Raw genomic sequence first — 18,059 nt, forward strand, 5'->3', positions numbered from 1 at the left:
CATTTCCACCCAGTCTCACTCACTTCTCACTTTCTCCTAGCCACTTGGACATTAGGTCAGAGGATGAGACTGCAAAAAAGGTGGAATTATTTGCCTCTGTTGCTACTGCCTTTGCCAGGTAGGATTTACCAGTACCCGGTGGTCCAAAGAGTAGAATCCCCCGCCAAGGTGTGCGTTTACCTGCAACACAGATGGTAGGCCGTGAAAATCACCCAGAGCCATCAGTCAACAGAATAATACAACTTGACAAACCTTGTACAAAGATGCAAATTCCAGCACCAGTTTTTAAAAAATAAAAAAACATGAAATGCCACTGCTTCAATTACATTTAAACCAGACCATATGTACACATAGATCAAGATTTGTTATGGAAAGTGTGATCCCTGATGAACTGAGGACATTAAGAGGTTAGAGCAGCCAGTGGACTGCAACGTTTGATTCGCCAGAAGTTTTGGACTACAACTCCCATCAGACTTCGCCTCATAGGAGTCGGAGTCCAAACCATCTGGAGAGGCACAAGCTGCAAACCACCGGGTAAGAAAGTAGCTATTAGGGAGAATGCAGGAAAAACAAAGAACAGTAGGAACATGCAAGGATGAGGACTGAAAGAAAGACAGGAAAGCAAATGAGGTACATTTATAGTGGAATGCAGAGAATTATGGATGCTGTAAAAAACAAAAAAAGAAGAAGAGTTGGAAAGTAAGGATGGTAGGGACCACTGCCCATGACTGCAAGACAAAGGAGATAATTACAGCATGACAGACAAAAGTGTACGACTGATCACAGAGAATATCGAGCAATAATACATTTCCGGTCAAAAGAATGAGGCAATGAGCAAGTGGCATTCTATCCTGCCACCAAATTAATAGCAATGTCTGTCTGTACCATTTCACATAATGCATGTTAGGTTTTTGGTGTGGGGTGAAAAAACTACTAACCTAAAGCCAAGACATGGTTGTGTACCAAAAGAAAGAAAACAACTCTCTGAAGTTGCAACTTTGGCAGGAGAGTCCGTCTTCGCTCAAGGGAGGAGGTGGGCTGTTGGTGAAATAGTTATTCCCAATAAGCACTGTTACAGAATGCACCACACACTGGTATACTGAAAAATATACACTTTACTAAAACATCTCAGTATTTTAAGGAACTCATGGTGCCAACAGTAAAGACAGACAAGTGATCACAGTTGAAGGGTATTTATTGAACTATAAATGCAAGGTGGAAAAACGCCTAACCCAAACCTAAATCTAAGATGGGAGCAAGTGTCGACCATGAAATGAAAAATAAAGCAGTCCTAGCGGCATTGTGTCAAAATAAAAGGGCCTATACTAAGAAAAACCTATTGCCAATTCCTTACAACTAATTACAGAAAGAATGCGGGATAGGGTATCAATAAAGAAAGAAGTGTTCTCAAATCATAAATCAGGATGCGATTGCCAGGGGGCTCCCTTCCCAAAGTTTTCAGCACGGGACAAGGTGGGACCTTGGAGCACAGCACACGCTCTGGCTTTCTTAGCATGAACATACAGTTCCGTTCCAGCTATCAGGTTCTTCGATGGTTAAGTCTTTTTTCAATAAAGGTCTCTTGCCTTCTGGGACTGATGCTCTCAACAAACAAAAAAGTTTTAATAATTTTGGTGACAACCACCTCTCGGTCCCCCTCTTCTGGGTGCAGACCCCTCAGAAATTATATTCAACAAATTCACAAGATAGTTCCTTCCTAAGTGAACTTTGGGTGATAGATTTTCACCCCTGGATCTCCCTCGGATCCCAAATGACAAGGGGGACACACTTCCCTCGCCCTGGTCTTGTAATACTTCTTGCTTTCACAAATCTTAATGTCTTTTTAAAGGAATCGGCAAAATGACCGAATCCAATTTACCTAGCCCACCAAAAGACCTAAAATACATACCACCAAAAGTTCGAACTACAAAAATTTCGAACCTTTTGTGGTATGTATATTTTGGGGTGGTAGGTTAAAAAAAAAAAATAAAAAAACAGGCTGCGGGGGCTCTGGACTATATTAGTATAGTGAGCAAAGGTTGCGGGGGACATCCCTGCAGCGAGACAAAAAAAAAAAAGAAAAAACTGCGGGGGTGTCCCCTGCAACACCCCGCTCACTATACTATACGGTATAGTGAGCGGGGTGTTGCAGGGGACACCCCCCAAAAAATAAAATAAAAAAAGGACCCCTCAGCACCGGTTCCCGATCATGGAAGTGAAAGGGAACCAGTGTCGCAGGGACACAGCGCGTCGAGATTAAAGTTAAGTAGAGGGGTCGGGGTGTGTTGGGTGTGTGGGCAGGGGTTAAGTTTTGCGGTTGTTTTAAGGAATGTCTGCATGAGAAATGTACGAACATTTATGTATAACGTACATTTCTCATGCAGTAATTTCTGTCGCTGACCTTTCCACCACGGTAAAACAACCCCAATCCTTTTTAAACAGGTTTTCGGACTTTCCCTATGCTGGGTTCACTTTCACCGACTTTTGGTTGTCGGCTTCCCTCTGCCGGGTTCATGTTTGCCTACTGTTACAACAATTAATCATAGGACTTTAGACTTCGCCCCTTCTCATTAGTATCCCTTTGCCGGGTTCACTCTTGCTAATCTTTTATGAAATACAGTTCATGTACAAATGTTCACCATGCAGGATTCACTTCCCTTAGCTTTCGTAATCATCTGCCGATCAAAGACTTTCGATGGTACAGAGGATTTTACAAGACCCCTGTAGAACCACCTTGACCTTTCTTCGCCTCTTCCCAACACCTTCTGATTACGGTAGTCTTTATCGTTGGGCAATTGCCCAGAGTTTCCTGCTTGAGCACCCACGTGGTGCTGGCCTCCTCTGTTGCTAGTTTTCCCCCCTCTTTCCACAATCGCATCCTTAAGCATTTCAAAGGTCAACTTAGCTGTTGGCTACTTTTCGTACAACACAGTTCAGTTTCTTATCGATTCTCCCCTCGACTCACCGGCTGTGATGAATCGCTTGGCTTTCTTTATCCTTGGAGTCAATGTTGGTACCACCGAGACCAGCGTCCTTCCCAGGCTTGGTTCTCAGCAGAGGAGGGTCTCGCGTACCATAGAAATCTGCTGCAACACATGCTGGCTATTGTTTGCGGTCTTATAATTCCTTGTGCAGAGGTTTCACGGGCCTTAGTTAGAAAGCGCAAGGTCGCTTCTCTCATGGTCACCTTCACTGTATGTGCCGTCCTGCTCCTCCTCCTGAACTGCCGTGCTGCATTAGCTCTCACGTCGTGCGGTCTGGCTTGCTCATGTGCTCCACCTTTTATCCCTGTGGGGAAGGGAAAGGGCCGTCAGGTGTGTGAGAGTCTAGTCAATTGAATGACCCTTGTATTGGGACATTTCAAGTAAACGGCTCTGATGTTAGTCCGTTGTCTTTCGTGTTGTGTGAAAGTGTTTGTGTCCGAAAAGGGGGAGCAGTGTTTTAGAATACCATACATGGGAGGATGGGGAAAAGGTGTTGAAAGAAGGGAGATACTGTGTCTCACCCGTCTGTGTCCCACTCCCACAGGACCCCCCCCCCCATCCAGGTGATCCTCCCTCACTGGTCCACCTCCAGAAACTGGATCCAATAGCGATGGCCGTGTCCTGGCCATCTGGATGACAGATCTCCGGGGACTAGCCAGGGCGACACCTTCAGGTTTCTCACAGTATCTACAATAATAAATTAGTACTGTAGGTGAAATTAAACAATCACAGTACATGTGTCAAAGCGGTTGTGGGCCGAAAATGGACCTTGCACACTCCAGAGCTAAATGTATGCCAACTTCCTGGTGGTAGGAACAATAAGTATAAGGCTAAAGGGTGGGAAGAAAAAGGGAACCATAGACAATAATAAAACATACCTTTACAAAGTCTTAATCATGACAGAAACGGCAGTGTCACAATTATGCCCCTCTAGAGTACATAGCAGCATTAATGTTACAAATGTACACTATACATTAGAAATAGCACCTAGGGGGGAGGAAAGGGGTTTTACAACTTAACTGCCAAGCCCAGAGGGCCACCAAAAATTAGGACAGAATTGGGCCTGACAGTACCAGATCCCCACGGGCTTAGAATGCACCTAGAAAGTCAGGGAAACAAAAATAACCACCAGTAAGATACAATAACAGCGCATGACTATAGGCAGGAGTGAAATGCAGTGATTTTAAAAGTGCATATAAAATGAAGAGTACAAGCTAAAATTCCTGGGCCCTGAAACTTTTGGCCTGAAGATCCAGGGTGTAGGAAAAAATGTTCACATACAGGTAGGTACCTTCCAAGTCACTTTATAGAAGCTTCACAAGTGGTTTAAAATGTTCCCATAGGAAATAATGAGACAGTCTGTAGGCAGAGCGGCGGTCCTGGGGAAGAGTCAGGAAAGTGGATGCCAGAGGAGGTCCTCTCAAAGAGTTCCAGTTTGGAGACCCAGAAGCCCTAAGAAGCAAAGCAACAAAGCAGGATTCGGTCCAATGCAAGTGAATGCAAACCATGGTAGAAGACGACCTGCAGAAACTCACTACCACGGACCCGGCACGAACCCCAGACCAACAAAAACCCAGATGACCCAAAAGAGAATAACAGTCCTTCGGAAGAGGGTGGCCCACCAGCCAGGAGCAAAAGCAATGGCAGAGAAGGCACCAGAAAGACAAGGAGCCCGAAAAAGCAGATCTGGATGGCTCGAGGGGCAAAGCCATGTGATACAGGGAGTTAATCCTATTGAACTTTTTTTTTCGGTAAAAGACAAACAACATTTCTAAAACATATTTAAATCAACAATAAAGATGCAGTGCCATATAGAAAGTGTTAAAATTATGCCTACAACACTGAAGTGCATAGAGCACTTCATACAATTCAATAATTTCATGAGTAGATGAAAAAACAATGCGCTCACATACTAATACAAACAGTATGACTGCATAAAACAAATCTCAACCAATAAGTGAGATAATGGTAGTTATATTGCAGAGAGTTCATCACTCCAAACAATTTCTTGATACTTTCATTCTGATCAATTCCCAATACAAAAATGTCTCTTGTTCGGTTTCTAATGTGTGGTTCACTTTACAAGGTCTTTGATTTGGCTGAAATTCTGGGTATTCTCTAGATAAAAAATAAATGTCATCAGGGTCGACATTATTGAAACATTTTAGCAGTTTATAATGAGTATGCCTTCTTCAGGACCATTTAATAATAATTTTAGATTTCACATGTAGATTCTCATATGATTCGATTTGAACTTGAATAGCCACACGGGTTATATTAGAGGTAATCTACTCCTTTGCTTGCCACCTAACTCATATCTTGATAATCAGTATATGATTACTTCATAAGTGCTAGAATAAAAAAAAACATTTTTAAAAGGTGGATATATTCATAATCAATATTATTAATCTTTGCAAAGCAATAAAATATGTAATACCAATTTAGGTATCACACCTCGAGCTTTGTAGCACCCAATACCTCCTTCCTATTTGAATTTAGGATTAGATCTAATTCATTGGAGGTTGGGGACCCAATATGCCTACATAAAGCTTACCTGGGCAGAAACAAAAAGTAAGGAAGAAGAGTAACTCCTCTTGGCTCTGAAGGAACTCGTAAATAAATCAAAAGAAATGTGTTTAATGAGCAGGGCCGATTAGTTCGCAATTATGTTTACCAGGCATGCCTATTTATCTAAGTATTACTTCAGCATACGAGTATACTCCCTTTTGAAAATGCATGTGATCTAAATACACGCGAGGACGTCACCTATTATACATTTGATGTGATGTTGGCAAACAGATATTTCAGTAGTCTCGAGGAGCAAAGCGGATCAGCCAGCCAGCAGAAAACAGTGCCAGGAGGCGACCCAAGATGGCCGAGACAAAAAGCAGAATTGGGGTAGCACTGTCCTAGAACCCTTCTGGACGACAGAAGCTTCCTAATTTGAGGTGCTACCCATCATGAGGGTACACTGGATAGACAGTGGAAAAAACTGCCAGGAAAGGGTCCCAGCAGGGGACATACAGCTCATTTAGTGATGAGGACATGGGCAGAATGGAGGACAGCCCAGATAATATGTTCAGCAGCTAAAACAGTAAACCGGAGCTAAGGGTATGGGATGCAAATTTCAGCCAACCATGGGCAGACATGGTCCCAGGGTTTCAGAAGCACAGCTATGATGCACAATCCGCCAGCATGCTGGTAAGATAACCTATACAAATCCCAGCAGAGATGAGGAAGGGTCAGGGTCTCCGCTAGATATACCCATGGCCTAAGCAAAGCCTTCAATCACACAAATCAGACATACAAAAGTTGTGACGGCCGACCAATCGAGCTGACCCCCAAAAATGGCCAAACGCTCAGGTCCTCCCACACAATTTGTGTATTGGCCCGAGTTAAACAAGATTTTTCTTCTTGTACGTTTCCTTCCCATTGAAATATGTGGAATCCCCAGCTTTTTGCTATACCTTAAAACCCTAACCTAACTTTTGTAGATAAGTAGCCTTTTCCATCACTCCTCTTTTGGGGGCATTGGTCAGTTGCCATCGTTGCCACTGCAAGTGGACCACTGTGCGAGATTCCTGCATTGTTTTACTGCAGCACACATCAACTTACATAGATTTTTTGCACGAGTACCATGTGTCCCTTTTTCCTTTTCTTTAGTAACATTTTTGTGAGGTTTTTTGATGTGTCCGGGACAGGCTGGCAGTAGCAGATTTTGTTCTACCTTTTTTTCCAGTGTTCTCTTGTGCATGTTTATTTACTGAATATCATCATTTTGGGCACCATATACTCAAAATGGGCGTGCCACATGGTTTTCAACCTGTCCTTGGGCATCGGCAATCTTGTCCGTGATTTCTTCCTGCCCTCTTGGGTCCAAAAATGCCACACATGGTACGCACTTCAACATGGAGTTTCAGGGCAAAGTGGAAGTGTGTGCATCTTGGTGGATGGGACGGTCGTGTCCCAATCCATATTCCAGCCAGGGGATGTCTGTTGCTGGACATATGTGAGGTAAGAGGCTGTTCCTGATTGGCCAGACCTGGCCAGTTTGAATGGTAATGATTCTGACCAAATGACTGCTTGGGCAGCTGAAGCCTGAATTTGGGATAAAAAGTGGACTACTGCAGCTGTTCCCAAGATGATCCACCGCAGCCAAAACCCTGAGGAAGAGAAGCATTGTACTGAAGATCAGACGATTGTAGCTGAGGATGACCAGCATTGCCAAATGACTAGTGCTGATGAAGTGGTACTGCTCTCGCAACGATCCAAGGCCCTTGTTTGTGCATTAACCCCTGGGGATGGTGGGGGCCAAACAGTCTGGACCCCTACACAGGGGAACCACTTCTAGAAACAGTTGGAAGTGCACCTGTTACCATCCAGAATTAGAGCTTTAAACTCTGCTGATCGTTAACTTATCGCCTAAGACCATTCCTCCTGCTATAGTTCCTCTTCTGCATGAATAGGGGCTAAGATGGAGCAATCTCTTAATTGCCACAAGTCTCACCCACTGTCCCGATTGAGGTAAACTTCAAAGCTGCCCATCTCTGTCATGTCCAGAAAGAGGGGCTGGGGGGACCTCCTCTTTCAGTGGGATCTACTGTGGCTGCTGTTATGTGGTGCCTGGCCTGTCCTGTTTGAAGAATTGCCGAACCATCTAATCGGAGCGCAGAACCCCTGCTTAGCTAGAAACAATTTAAAGCCAAAACCAGCCACAGCAACACAGCCTCTGGCAAGCAGACCAATTACAGGAGTAGGCAGTCCCAGCAATTCAGAGTTACCAATGGGTGGTTGTTTAGGAAATTGGAATTCAGAAATCAAGCTTTCATACTTGTTCCCTCCTCCCCTCCCTCCCCCTCACTGAAATCCTCCGGCCTCCCCCCTGAAATCCTCCCGCCATAGGGATTGTATGGGCCTAAAGTCCACTACTAAACACTCTCTTGCTTGTTCATTATCAGTGGAGTTCTGGACAAGATTAGACCCAGGGTAACCCCTAGTTTGGTGGGATATGGGGTGGGGGGGTGGACGGTGGAGTACGTCTAAACTGCCTTTACTTAGCTTCAATCCTTTTAGGTGATTCCAATCTAGAACTATACACACCCGTTGGCTTTGCCAACATGTACTCTGTATTTTATTTTTAAGACTTCATGCTCCTTGTTTAGGTACTTACATGGAACACTGGCCGTTTTAGAGGCACTACATCTACTTAATTGAATGGGGAAGGAGTTCCGTTATAGGGCCATAGATGTCTAAAACGGTGTACATGATTTTTGATTTGCATTGCACGGTTTTCTTCACTTCACTACTCAAAGTTTTGATTGGTTGCATTATCTTGAACTGCTTTCAAGTGTAAAGACTGTGAACCCCAATTTCATGAGTAACCACCCCTTGGTCCCTCAGGGTATTGTGGCTGGTTTCGACCTCAGGATTCTGTCCGGATAGGATTGCCTGGACCTTGTCAATCAATAGGGTGTTTGCGAGACACTTCTGAAGGAATCTGGCAGCAGGCATCTCCTGCAGGGGTCCAGACTGATTGGTCCCACCAGCCACAGGGTCAAAGCATCGACTAGGGTCTTCTTGGTTTGAATTGTGTGCTAAAGATAAACTATGCATCAAGTAAGATTCCCTACGAAAGCTGAGTTGGGGGGTATTGATAGGCACACAAAGGACTTCCTTTGGGACAATAAACCGGCAGGCATTAAACTTTGGAAGCTACAATTACTATCAGACATTGGTGGAATGGGTGTGCCTGATTTATGCACATATCACCTGGCTTATGCCGCCTGACATATCGTGCAATTCCAGCTCACCAATGTCAAGACTCTGCACTATTAAAACTGGCAAGGTCTTTCCAAACCTGGACAGCCTTTCGCCACACATCTGCCCAGCAACAGACATCACCTGGCTGGATTATGGATTGGGGCAAGACAGTCCCAAACATGCAGCAAGGATGCACACACTGCCCCTTTGCCTGCAGCCTGCGTAAGGACTTACCATCTACATTATTACCTAACCGGAGAGGGGAGGAAGAAGGACATGATGGCAAAGGACAAGATTACAAATGGGTGGTACTACCATTTTGAATATATAGACTTCAAAATGTCATTATGTAGTAAAGCAAACGAGCAGCAAGTAAAACTAATGTACAAAATAATCTACTGCCACCAGCACTTCACTATAAGGTAATGTGTGGTACAGTAAAACAAACTAATCTCGCAAAGGAGAAATGGTTCCCCTGCACTGGTAACGATAAAGAGGAGAGTTCAGCAAGAGAATTAAAGCTGAAAGACTTTACTTGCCTCTAAAAGTCAGGATAAGGATCACTCCAACGCAAAAAGCTGGGATTCCATTGATGTCAATGGAAGGAGAGCTGCAAAAAGAGAAATCTTTCCTAACAAATTGGATGGCCAAAAACAAAATGCCAGAGAGTAGGACTTGGGGTATGAGAAACCTGAAGGTGCCTCACCCGGCAGTCCCTGGGGATCAGTCATACAGGTGGCCAGGACACAACCACTTTCACTGACAGTTCACCGTGAGCAACAACGGACTAACACCACAGCAGTATACCCGACATGTCCCAACACCATGGACAGGCAATTACGGATTATTACACACACCTGACCTCCATCACACTTCCCCCACACTGATAAAAGGCGGAGCACGAAAGCACACTGAGTGAGGCAAACCACACAAGGAAACAGCAGTTCCAAGCTGGCAATTTCATACAAGGAGGAAGACTGCAAGACCAGAGAGAGAGTCGCAAGGAGGGAAGCACCTGTGACCTCTAAAGACTGTTACTTTCATGAGCCTTGGAAAGTAAGAAACTGAAGACTAGGAACATAGGCTGATAAAACTGTTCAGTGTGGCTGTTGTACCCAGGGCTCCCCCGTGGCGATAACCAAGGCGAGGAGGAGTTATTGCTGCTGTGGTATTGCCTGTGGCTCCAACAACAAAGCAGCCTCAGAAAAGGCAGCCCAGCCGGTGAGACTGATACCAAACCAGCTTGTGCTTTGAACCAAGGTTGCAAGCAGCAACATTGTGCAAAGAGAACAGTGTGTGAGGCGTTTGTAAAGATCGACCCAGATGTGAATGAAAACCGAGTGGAATAACTGAACTTTATAATTGAACTTTTGAAGTTAAGAAAAGATACCATACACTGAGTGGTCCGGTGCCACATGGGTGCTCATTCAAAAATCTGTTAATAATCTAACAGACGCAGGGTGTAAGAAAAGGAATACACAGATCAAGGTTGTCATGCAAAGAGTCTTGCTAAATCCTGTGCACATTCAAAAGTCTTCAATAGTTTAAAGTACATCACAATTGGTCCGAGAGTGGCTGAGGGGGGTCAATGTGGAACTTTTGAGTTATAAAAGGATCTGAGCCCAGCAGAAGGGTTTCCAGAGTGAACACCCCATTTTTATACAGATGGAGAGAAAGGAACGTTTTCTTATTTTTGTACAGCAGGCCCTCTGAGTCAAGAGACTTACCAGGAGTAAAGAGGCTTTGACACAGAAGGTCCTGAACTGTGCAAATTGAACTGCATCCTCGTACTGCAGTGCCAGAGTGTGTGCTTTGCTCTAGTGAGCCGCCTTCCCCCGTGCTGAAAACATGGGAAAGGGAGGCCAACGTCCCAATCATCCCGACGTATCATTTTGTGAACACTTTTCTTTTTCATTAACTTCACCCCCACACTATTTGTAAATTAGTAAGGATTGGCAATATTTTTTTTTAGTATAGGCACTTTTATGGTGACACGACTCCACTAGGACCGTCTTCTTATTTGATGGGAGTATTTTGCTCCCATCTTAGATTTAGGTTTAGATAGGCGTTTATCATACCCTTGCGAAGTTCAATAAAAACCCTTGATCTATGGTAACTTGTGCCTGTCTTACTGTTGATACCATGCATCCATTGTTACAAAGAGGGGTGGGGGATGGGGGGGAATATGGAACAAGCTACTTACCTGTAACTATTGTTCTCCATCATGGGTCTGGCATGGATTCACATGCTCATGAATATTCCCAGTTAGGCCGGGAATGCTCTGGAAAAGAAAACAGAGTTCCACTTTCACTTACAAATGGTCTTTCTCCTATAGACCAATCATTGAGCTCTGGGTCATACTTCCCCCAGCCAATATCTGCCCTCTCCCTAAGCCCCTCCTCTGCAACCATCTTCAGATTTGGTAGCACATAAAGTGGCAGTATGACCAAGAAGAGCCGCAGAGGGAGGGTTTGCATGTGAATCCATGCCAGACTCATGTTGGAGAAGAAAAAGTTACTTACCAACTGTAACGTTCTTTCGACTGGATGTTCCTCCCACGTATTCCTCATCTTATGATAAATCGTTATCTCCAGCTTCGCTGCTTCGGAAACAATTGTGCTCGAGGTCGTGGCGTCGATTGTCCCTCGACGGACTCCGCACTTTGTCGACGTCACCGATGATATAAATAGCTTGAGCTGCGCCCGTTGCTTCAGTTCTGTTTTTTCGATGAAAATATAGGAGGAACACCCAGGCGTACCCCATGACAGATACATTCTTCATGAGAGGAAAGTGTAAGAAAACGTAAACTGTACTGCGGGGTAGGATGGGAGGGTTGATGAGGAATATGTGGGAGGAACATCCAGTCGAAAGAACGTTACAGTTGGTAAGTAACTTGTTCTTCGAATGGATTGTGTCCTCCCACGTATTCTTCCTCTTATGATAGACTCCCATAGCAGTGGCAATTTTGGAGGTGGGAGTACTAATTACAGTTTTCATGGACAGAATGCAGAACTGCCTTGGCTAATAACCCCTCATTGGAGGAGGCAGTATCCAAGCAGTAATGCTTGATTAAAGTATGCATTGTTTTCCAAGTTGCAGCTGAACAAATATCTGCTGCCGGAACTCCCCTCTTTAATTTAGACATCCTTGAGATGTAAAAACTAAGAATCCTCTTGGGATCTAGTCTGTGCAGTCTCTCCTCTTCCTTGCCCAAATGAGGAGGAGGATAAAATGTTGGTAGTATTATTTTTTGTGACAAATGGAAGTCCGAAACTACCTTTGGTAAAAAGGACAGTTTAACCTATCCTTATAGAAAACAGTATATGGTGGTTTGCATGAGAGAGCCTGAAGTTCACTAACCCTGCGGGCTGATGATAGGGCCACAAGAAGGACAGTCTTTAGTGTTAGTAGCCTCAATGGACAGGAGTGCAGAGGCTCAAAAGGTATGCAAGTCAAAAAATGTAGTACTAAATTTAAATCCCAAGTTGGGACATGAAAAGGTACTGGGGGGTACACGTTAGTAAGCCCTTTTAAGAATTGAATGATTAATGGTATTTTGAAATATGAAATCTCTTCCGAGGTGCGCTTGAAAATGGACAGCGCAGCAAGGTATCCTTTTATTGTTCCTATCTGGAGCCCCAGATTGGCTAGATGTAACAGAAAAGAGAGCGCCATTGGAGTGCCACATTGAAAAGGGTCCACATCCTTATCTTTGCACCAGTTACTAAACCTGTTCCAGCGACATCTGTACAAAGATTTTGTTGCTGGTCTTCTGGCAGAAAGCAAGACTTCCATTATGTCATCGGGAAGATCCCAATCCTTGTATCTGAACCTCTCAGAAACCATGCGTGAAGGTTGAGTGTCTTGACCTCTGGATGGAGAACCCGACCTTCCTCTTGCGTGAGAAGATCCTCTCTTTGTGGAAGACGTATTGGAGGGCAGATGGACATATCCAGAAGGTCCGGGTACCACGTCCTCCTGGCCCAATCCGGGGCAATTAGGATCATGGTTTTCCTGAACTTTCTCAACCTCCTGATTACTTGAGGAATCACAGGGACTGGGGGAAACGCGTACAGCAGTGGAAACTTCCACTCCACTACGAATGAGTCTCCCAGACCTCCTCTTTGAGGAAATTCCCTTGAGCAGTACTGATCGCACTTCCGGTTGATCGCGGTGGCGAACAGATCCACTTGAGGGGTTCCCCAAAGGGCGAAGATCTCCAGAAGGACTTCCTGAGCCAGCTCCCACTCGTGAGAGACCGTGCTCTGCCTGCTCAGAGCATCTGCCGCCGTGTTCTTCTCTCCGGCTAGGTGAATTGCTGATAGAGAGATTCCTTCTTGTATTGCCCAGAACCATAACTGAATTGCCTCTCTGCACAGTGACCCTACTCCTCTTCTTTTGTTGAGGTAGTACATGGCCACCGTGTTGTCCGTCATCAGGACATTCTTTCCCTGTACAGAGGGCGGAAAGGCCTTCAGGGCTAGTCTGATTGCCCTCAGCTCCAAAAGGTTGATGTGTAGAGTTTGGACACCGATGGAGACCAACGACCGCTAATTGTCAGATCGTTGGTGTGTGCTCCCCACCCCATGAGTGAGGCATCCGTCACTACTGTTATCTCCGGCTATGGTTGCCGAAAAGATTCTCCTTTGAGGATTATGTCGTTGCAAGCCCACCATAGTAGATCCTGAGCAACTGCACTCGGGACTTGCAGAAGATCCGACATATTCCCTGAGAACTGGGACCACTGAGTTCCGAGTGCCCATTGAAGGGATCTCATTCTCAATCTGGCCTCTGGTACTAGGAAAATGCAGGATGCCATGAGGCCGAGCAACCTGAGAAAATCGAAGGCCGGTAGACGTTGGGCATTCTGGAACTTCGTTACCATCCGCTGGATGTGGAGAGCTCTCACTTCGGGAGGCGAGGCTTTTCCCGAGGAAGTATCCAAGACTGGTGCGATAAACTGGAGCTTTTGGGATGGTATCATATGAGACTTCTTGAAATTGAGGGAGAAGCCCAATTTGTGGAGGAAGTGGCAAGTGATCGAAAGATGTTCCAGAGTTTGTCTTGGAGAACTTGCTCTGATCAACCAGTCGTCCAGGTAGGGGTAGATGTGAATACCCCTTCTCCTGAGACTCACTGCCACAACTGCCAACAGTTTGGTGAAAACCCTCGGGGCGGAGGTCAACCCGAATGGCAGAACCCAAAACTGATAATGAGAGTTGCCAATCGCGAACCTCAGGTACTTTCTGTGCTTTGGATGGATGGAAAGTAAGTATCCTGAAGGTCCAATGATACCAAGTTGGAGAGCCTGAAGGATCTGAGAAAGAGTGACCATCTTGAACTTGTCCTTCCAGAGGAACTTGTTCAAGTTTCTTAAGTACAAGATGGGTCTCAGTCCTTTGTCCTTTTTTGGGATGAGAAAATATGGGGAGTACCAACCCCTGTTCCTCTCCGCTACAGGTACCTGTTCTATGGCACCTTTCTCTAGCAGGGTTAAAATTTCATGCAATAGGAGCGGGTCTTGAGTTTTTACGGAGTTGGCTCCCAGTGGATGATTCTGAGGCCTTTTTTGGAAGGGGAGAAAGTAACCTTGAGCTTCTGTTTCCAGTGCCCAAGCATCTGAGGTAATGCCTTGCCATTCCTTCAGATGGTGAGAGATCCTGCCTCCCACTGGTGTTTTGTGCAACAAGGTCTCAGAGGGATTTGGAGGCGGCTGCAGGAGTGGCTGAGGGTACAGATGCCGCTCCTGAGGCTGATTTTGCACCTCTTCCTCGTGCTCCACGAGGGAAGTTTCTTTTGCCCCTTTGAGAAGCCTGTCCTCTTCCTCTAACAAATGAGGAGTAGTAACGAAAAGAGCGACCCCTCCAGGAAGATGAGCCGAATAGGGTTTTAGAGGCTGGCACATGGAGGCACTAAGCAATTTAGCTGCCGCTTTCGAGGTCTGAAGTTTTTCTAGGCTTTCATCAGCCTTACCGCCAAACAGCCTCGAGCCATCAAAGGGCATGTTGAGGAGTCTAGCTTGCACGTCTGGTGTAAACCCCGACTTCCTCAACCACGCAAATCTGCGTAGCACAATGCTTGCAGCCATGGATCGGCTGATACTATCAGCAGTATCCAGTCCAGACTGGAGACATTCCCCCATTGCCTCCTTCCCGTCTTTGACTATATTCAGGAAGCCTTCCCTTTCCTCGCCTTCCGGAATATGCTCAGCCGCCGCCGAAATACAGTCCCACAGGGTATGGGTAAACCAGGCCAGGGTACAGGTGACATTTGTCGATTTAAGGGCCATACTGCCTGAAGTGAAAACTTTACGTGCCCAGGCATCAACTTTTTTATCCTCTCTATCTGGAGGGATAGTAGGGTATGCAGTTTGCTTTGATGTGGATGCTGCCTGAATAACTAGACTTTCTGGAGTCGGATGCCTGTTTAAGTATTCAGGATCCGTACCAGCTGGTCTGTATTTCTTGGGGAAATTACTATCTGCAGCAGCGATGCTCAGGCGTTTCCCAGTTTTTCTCCACCCTCCTCTGAAGAGCCCTGTGAAAGGGGAGAACTGGATCTTTTTGAGGACCTCTGACAATTATATCCGTCATGTCATCTTGTTCAAAAACGGGTGAAGTGTTACCCTAACCCATATACTCAATTACTCTGTTCATAAGACTCCTGTACCCTGAGTCTGCATGCTCTGCAGGATCAGGTCTGGCAAACTAATTCTGGGGAGGTGTCAATTCCACTGGCAGAATGTAGAGTATCACTCAGGTCTCTCATTTTGGACTCTTGATCAACGAGTTCCTCAGGAACTTGTTTCGTGCCATATGAAACTCCAAAGGGAGTAACTTCCTCTTCCTCCGAGCCAGATTCCTCATAAATTGAGGACATGGACTTAAAAAAGTCTGACCTGGGCAACAGAGTAAATCTTCTTTCTTCCTCTACTATACGCGTCGAAGGAATAGAAAAATCCTTCGAAGTTGTCGAAGGAATCTTCAATGACTTCGAAGATGACTGATACAGGCGTCGAGGTTATTTTTGGTTTCGATGCCGAAACGGTCGACGCCGATGGCGTCGAAGTCGTCGAAGCCTTCGACGACTTATGTTTTTTATATGGCACCGGAGAGGTGCTCGACTCTCGAAGAGTTCTCGACGACTTTTCGTCGACTCGAGTTTTTCGAGTATCCGACACTACCAGGTTTTACCAAGGTAGTCTTAGACTTCCCTTTGTCGTCCAATGGAGCGACCTTAGGGGTATGGCTCTTCCGAGGTTCATTCGAGGGGGTCGGGGCCGCATTCTCGAATACCTCCATCTTTTTACGAAATTCTTCCCATTTTCTGGGAGAATCCGATTTTGTTGGACATCGAATTTCTTCGGTCGACCCGGAAGATGATGAGGGAGATCTATGTCTCCTCTTCATTTTTTTGGACGGGGAAGAAGAGTGTCTCGATCTACTCCTAGATCGAGATCTCTTTGAATGTCTATGGCGATCCAATTCCTTCGAATCAGTCGCTTTCTTATGTTTTTTGGATGTAGCCTTCTTAGAGGCTTCCCTCCCCACCGACAGTTTACCTCTGCTCTCACAAAGAGCGTTCTCGGTCATGGATTGGCAGGAACCACAGTCGTCGGTCCGGTGACTGGAACCGAGACACCAGAGACAAACTCAGTGGGGATCCGTGATCGACATTTTCGATCCACAATCTACACACTTCTTGAACCCAGTCTTGGGTGTCGAAGGAGTCGAAGATGACATTTTCTTCACAGACAATTTCAAGCGCGCCGTTCTCGATAGCGAAGCGATCGGAAAAACGGAACTGAAGCAACGGGCACGGCTCGAGCTATTTATACCATCGGTGACGTCGACAGAGTACGGAGTCCGTCGAGGGACAATCGACACCACGACCTCGAGCACAGCGCCCTCTGCCGAGAAATATTTTTTCCGAAGCAGCAAAGCTGGAGAACGATTTATCATAAGATGAGGAATACGTGGGAGGACACAATCCATTCGAATAATAGTTACAGGTAAGTAACTTGTTCCTTCTCCAGCATGGGGTCTGGCATGGATACGCATGCTAATGAATAAAGAATACATAGCAGAACAATAATACACAACCACAGGAGGTGGCAAGGCTCAACAGAAGCAAATACTCTTACCTCCGGAACAGGCTCACCTTCAAACGAACTGGTTGCTTATTGCCGACCCTGGACTCCTCTCTGGAATCCCTGTTGATGCAGTAGAATCTCATGAAGGTGTGCATGGACCGCCACGTAGCAGCCCTTCAGATGTCCAGCATGGGTACACCAGACAGGAACGCTGGCGTGGCAGCGACCACTCTGGTGGAATGGACAGCAGTCGGTTTGCCAACCGGTGACAATATGTGATGCAGCCGGAGAGCCACCTAGAGATGGAAACCTTATACAAGGCCTTTCCATGGTTCACAGTACCAAAGTTCACGAATAGTTGAGATGTCTTCCGGAAACTCTGTGTGCCACAGAAAACTACAGCGCTCAAGCCACATCCAGTGCAAAGTCCTTTTAGCGGGTGATGAAGGTTTTGGAAAAAACACAGGCAACAAACACCAAAGGCTTGTTGAGGTGGAATTCCGATGGAACCTTTGGCATGAAGGAGGGGTGCGTCAGCAGCACCACCTTGTCTCGTGAAAAGTCAGATAAGGCTGTTTGCAGGGAAGGGCCTGGATCTCACCTACCCTCCTGGCAGAGGTGATGGACAGGTGAAAAGCAGTCTTCCACGAAAGGAACTTAAGAGGAGCCTGATACATAGGCTCGAAGGGAGCCCCCATGAGCCTTGTCAGCATCACAGTGAGTTCCCATGCCGGGGCAGAGGCCTTCATCGGTGGGAACGATCAAAACAGTTTTGAGGAACTCCTTGATGAGACGGTGGGACCAAAGAGAAGACCGTCCTGGAGACCTGGTGTAGCGGGTGATAGCCGCCAGATGCATCGTGATAGAGGCGTGCGCCAGCCCCACCTGGGCCAAGGACAAAAAGGTAGGGAAGAATCTGCAGGACAGTGACCCTCAGAGGGTTGACATTCTGGTACTGGCACTACGTAGTGTTAGGGAGAATTCTCAGAAATGTGCTAATTCCCTCCACCTTAGAGACCCCCAGCAACTTTGTTGGATTTTGAGGACTTGATTTTTTTCAACCTGGAGAGAGCGAGTCCCTTTTTCCCCACTCTCTCATGTATTTTAATGTGATTTTGGTACACTGTGTTTCTTTTGGTTGTGGAGTCTGACAAACTCCACAGGCATCATCTTTTACACTGTGTCAGACAGCACCTTCAGTGCAGTGGCACAGGGAAGTCTTT

The 18,059-nt window shown here is 45.9% G+C and overlaps 1 protein-coding gene across 1 annotated transcript in view; it reads right to left on the reverse strand.

Moving 5' to 3' along the window:
• Window positions 1–18,059, reverse strand: part of VPS4A (vacuolar protein sorting 4 homolog A) — a 376,913-nt gene that overhangs the window by 163,852 nt on the left and 195,002 nt on the right. The window contains exon 6 of the mRNA XM_069635536.1: window positions 24–180. Within this exon, the coding sequence (XP_069491637.1) occupies window positions 24–180 (157 nt within the window). The remainder of the gene's footprint in view (window positions 1–23; window positions 181–18,059) is intronic.

Source organism: Ambystoma mexicanum, chromosome 1q (genome assembly GCF_040938575.1).
Source record: "Ambystoma mexicanum isolate Mex_15411 chromosome 1q, UKY_AmexF1_1, whole genome shotgun sequence".
Classification (NCBI taxonomy): domain Eukaryota; kingdom Metazoa; phylum Chordata; class Amphibia; order Caudata; family Ambystomatidae; genus Ambystoma; species Ambystoma mexicanum.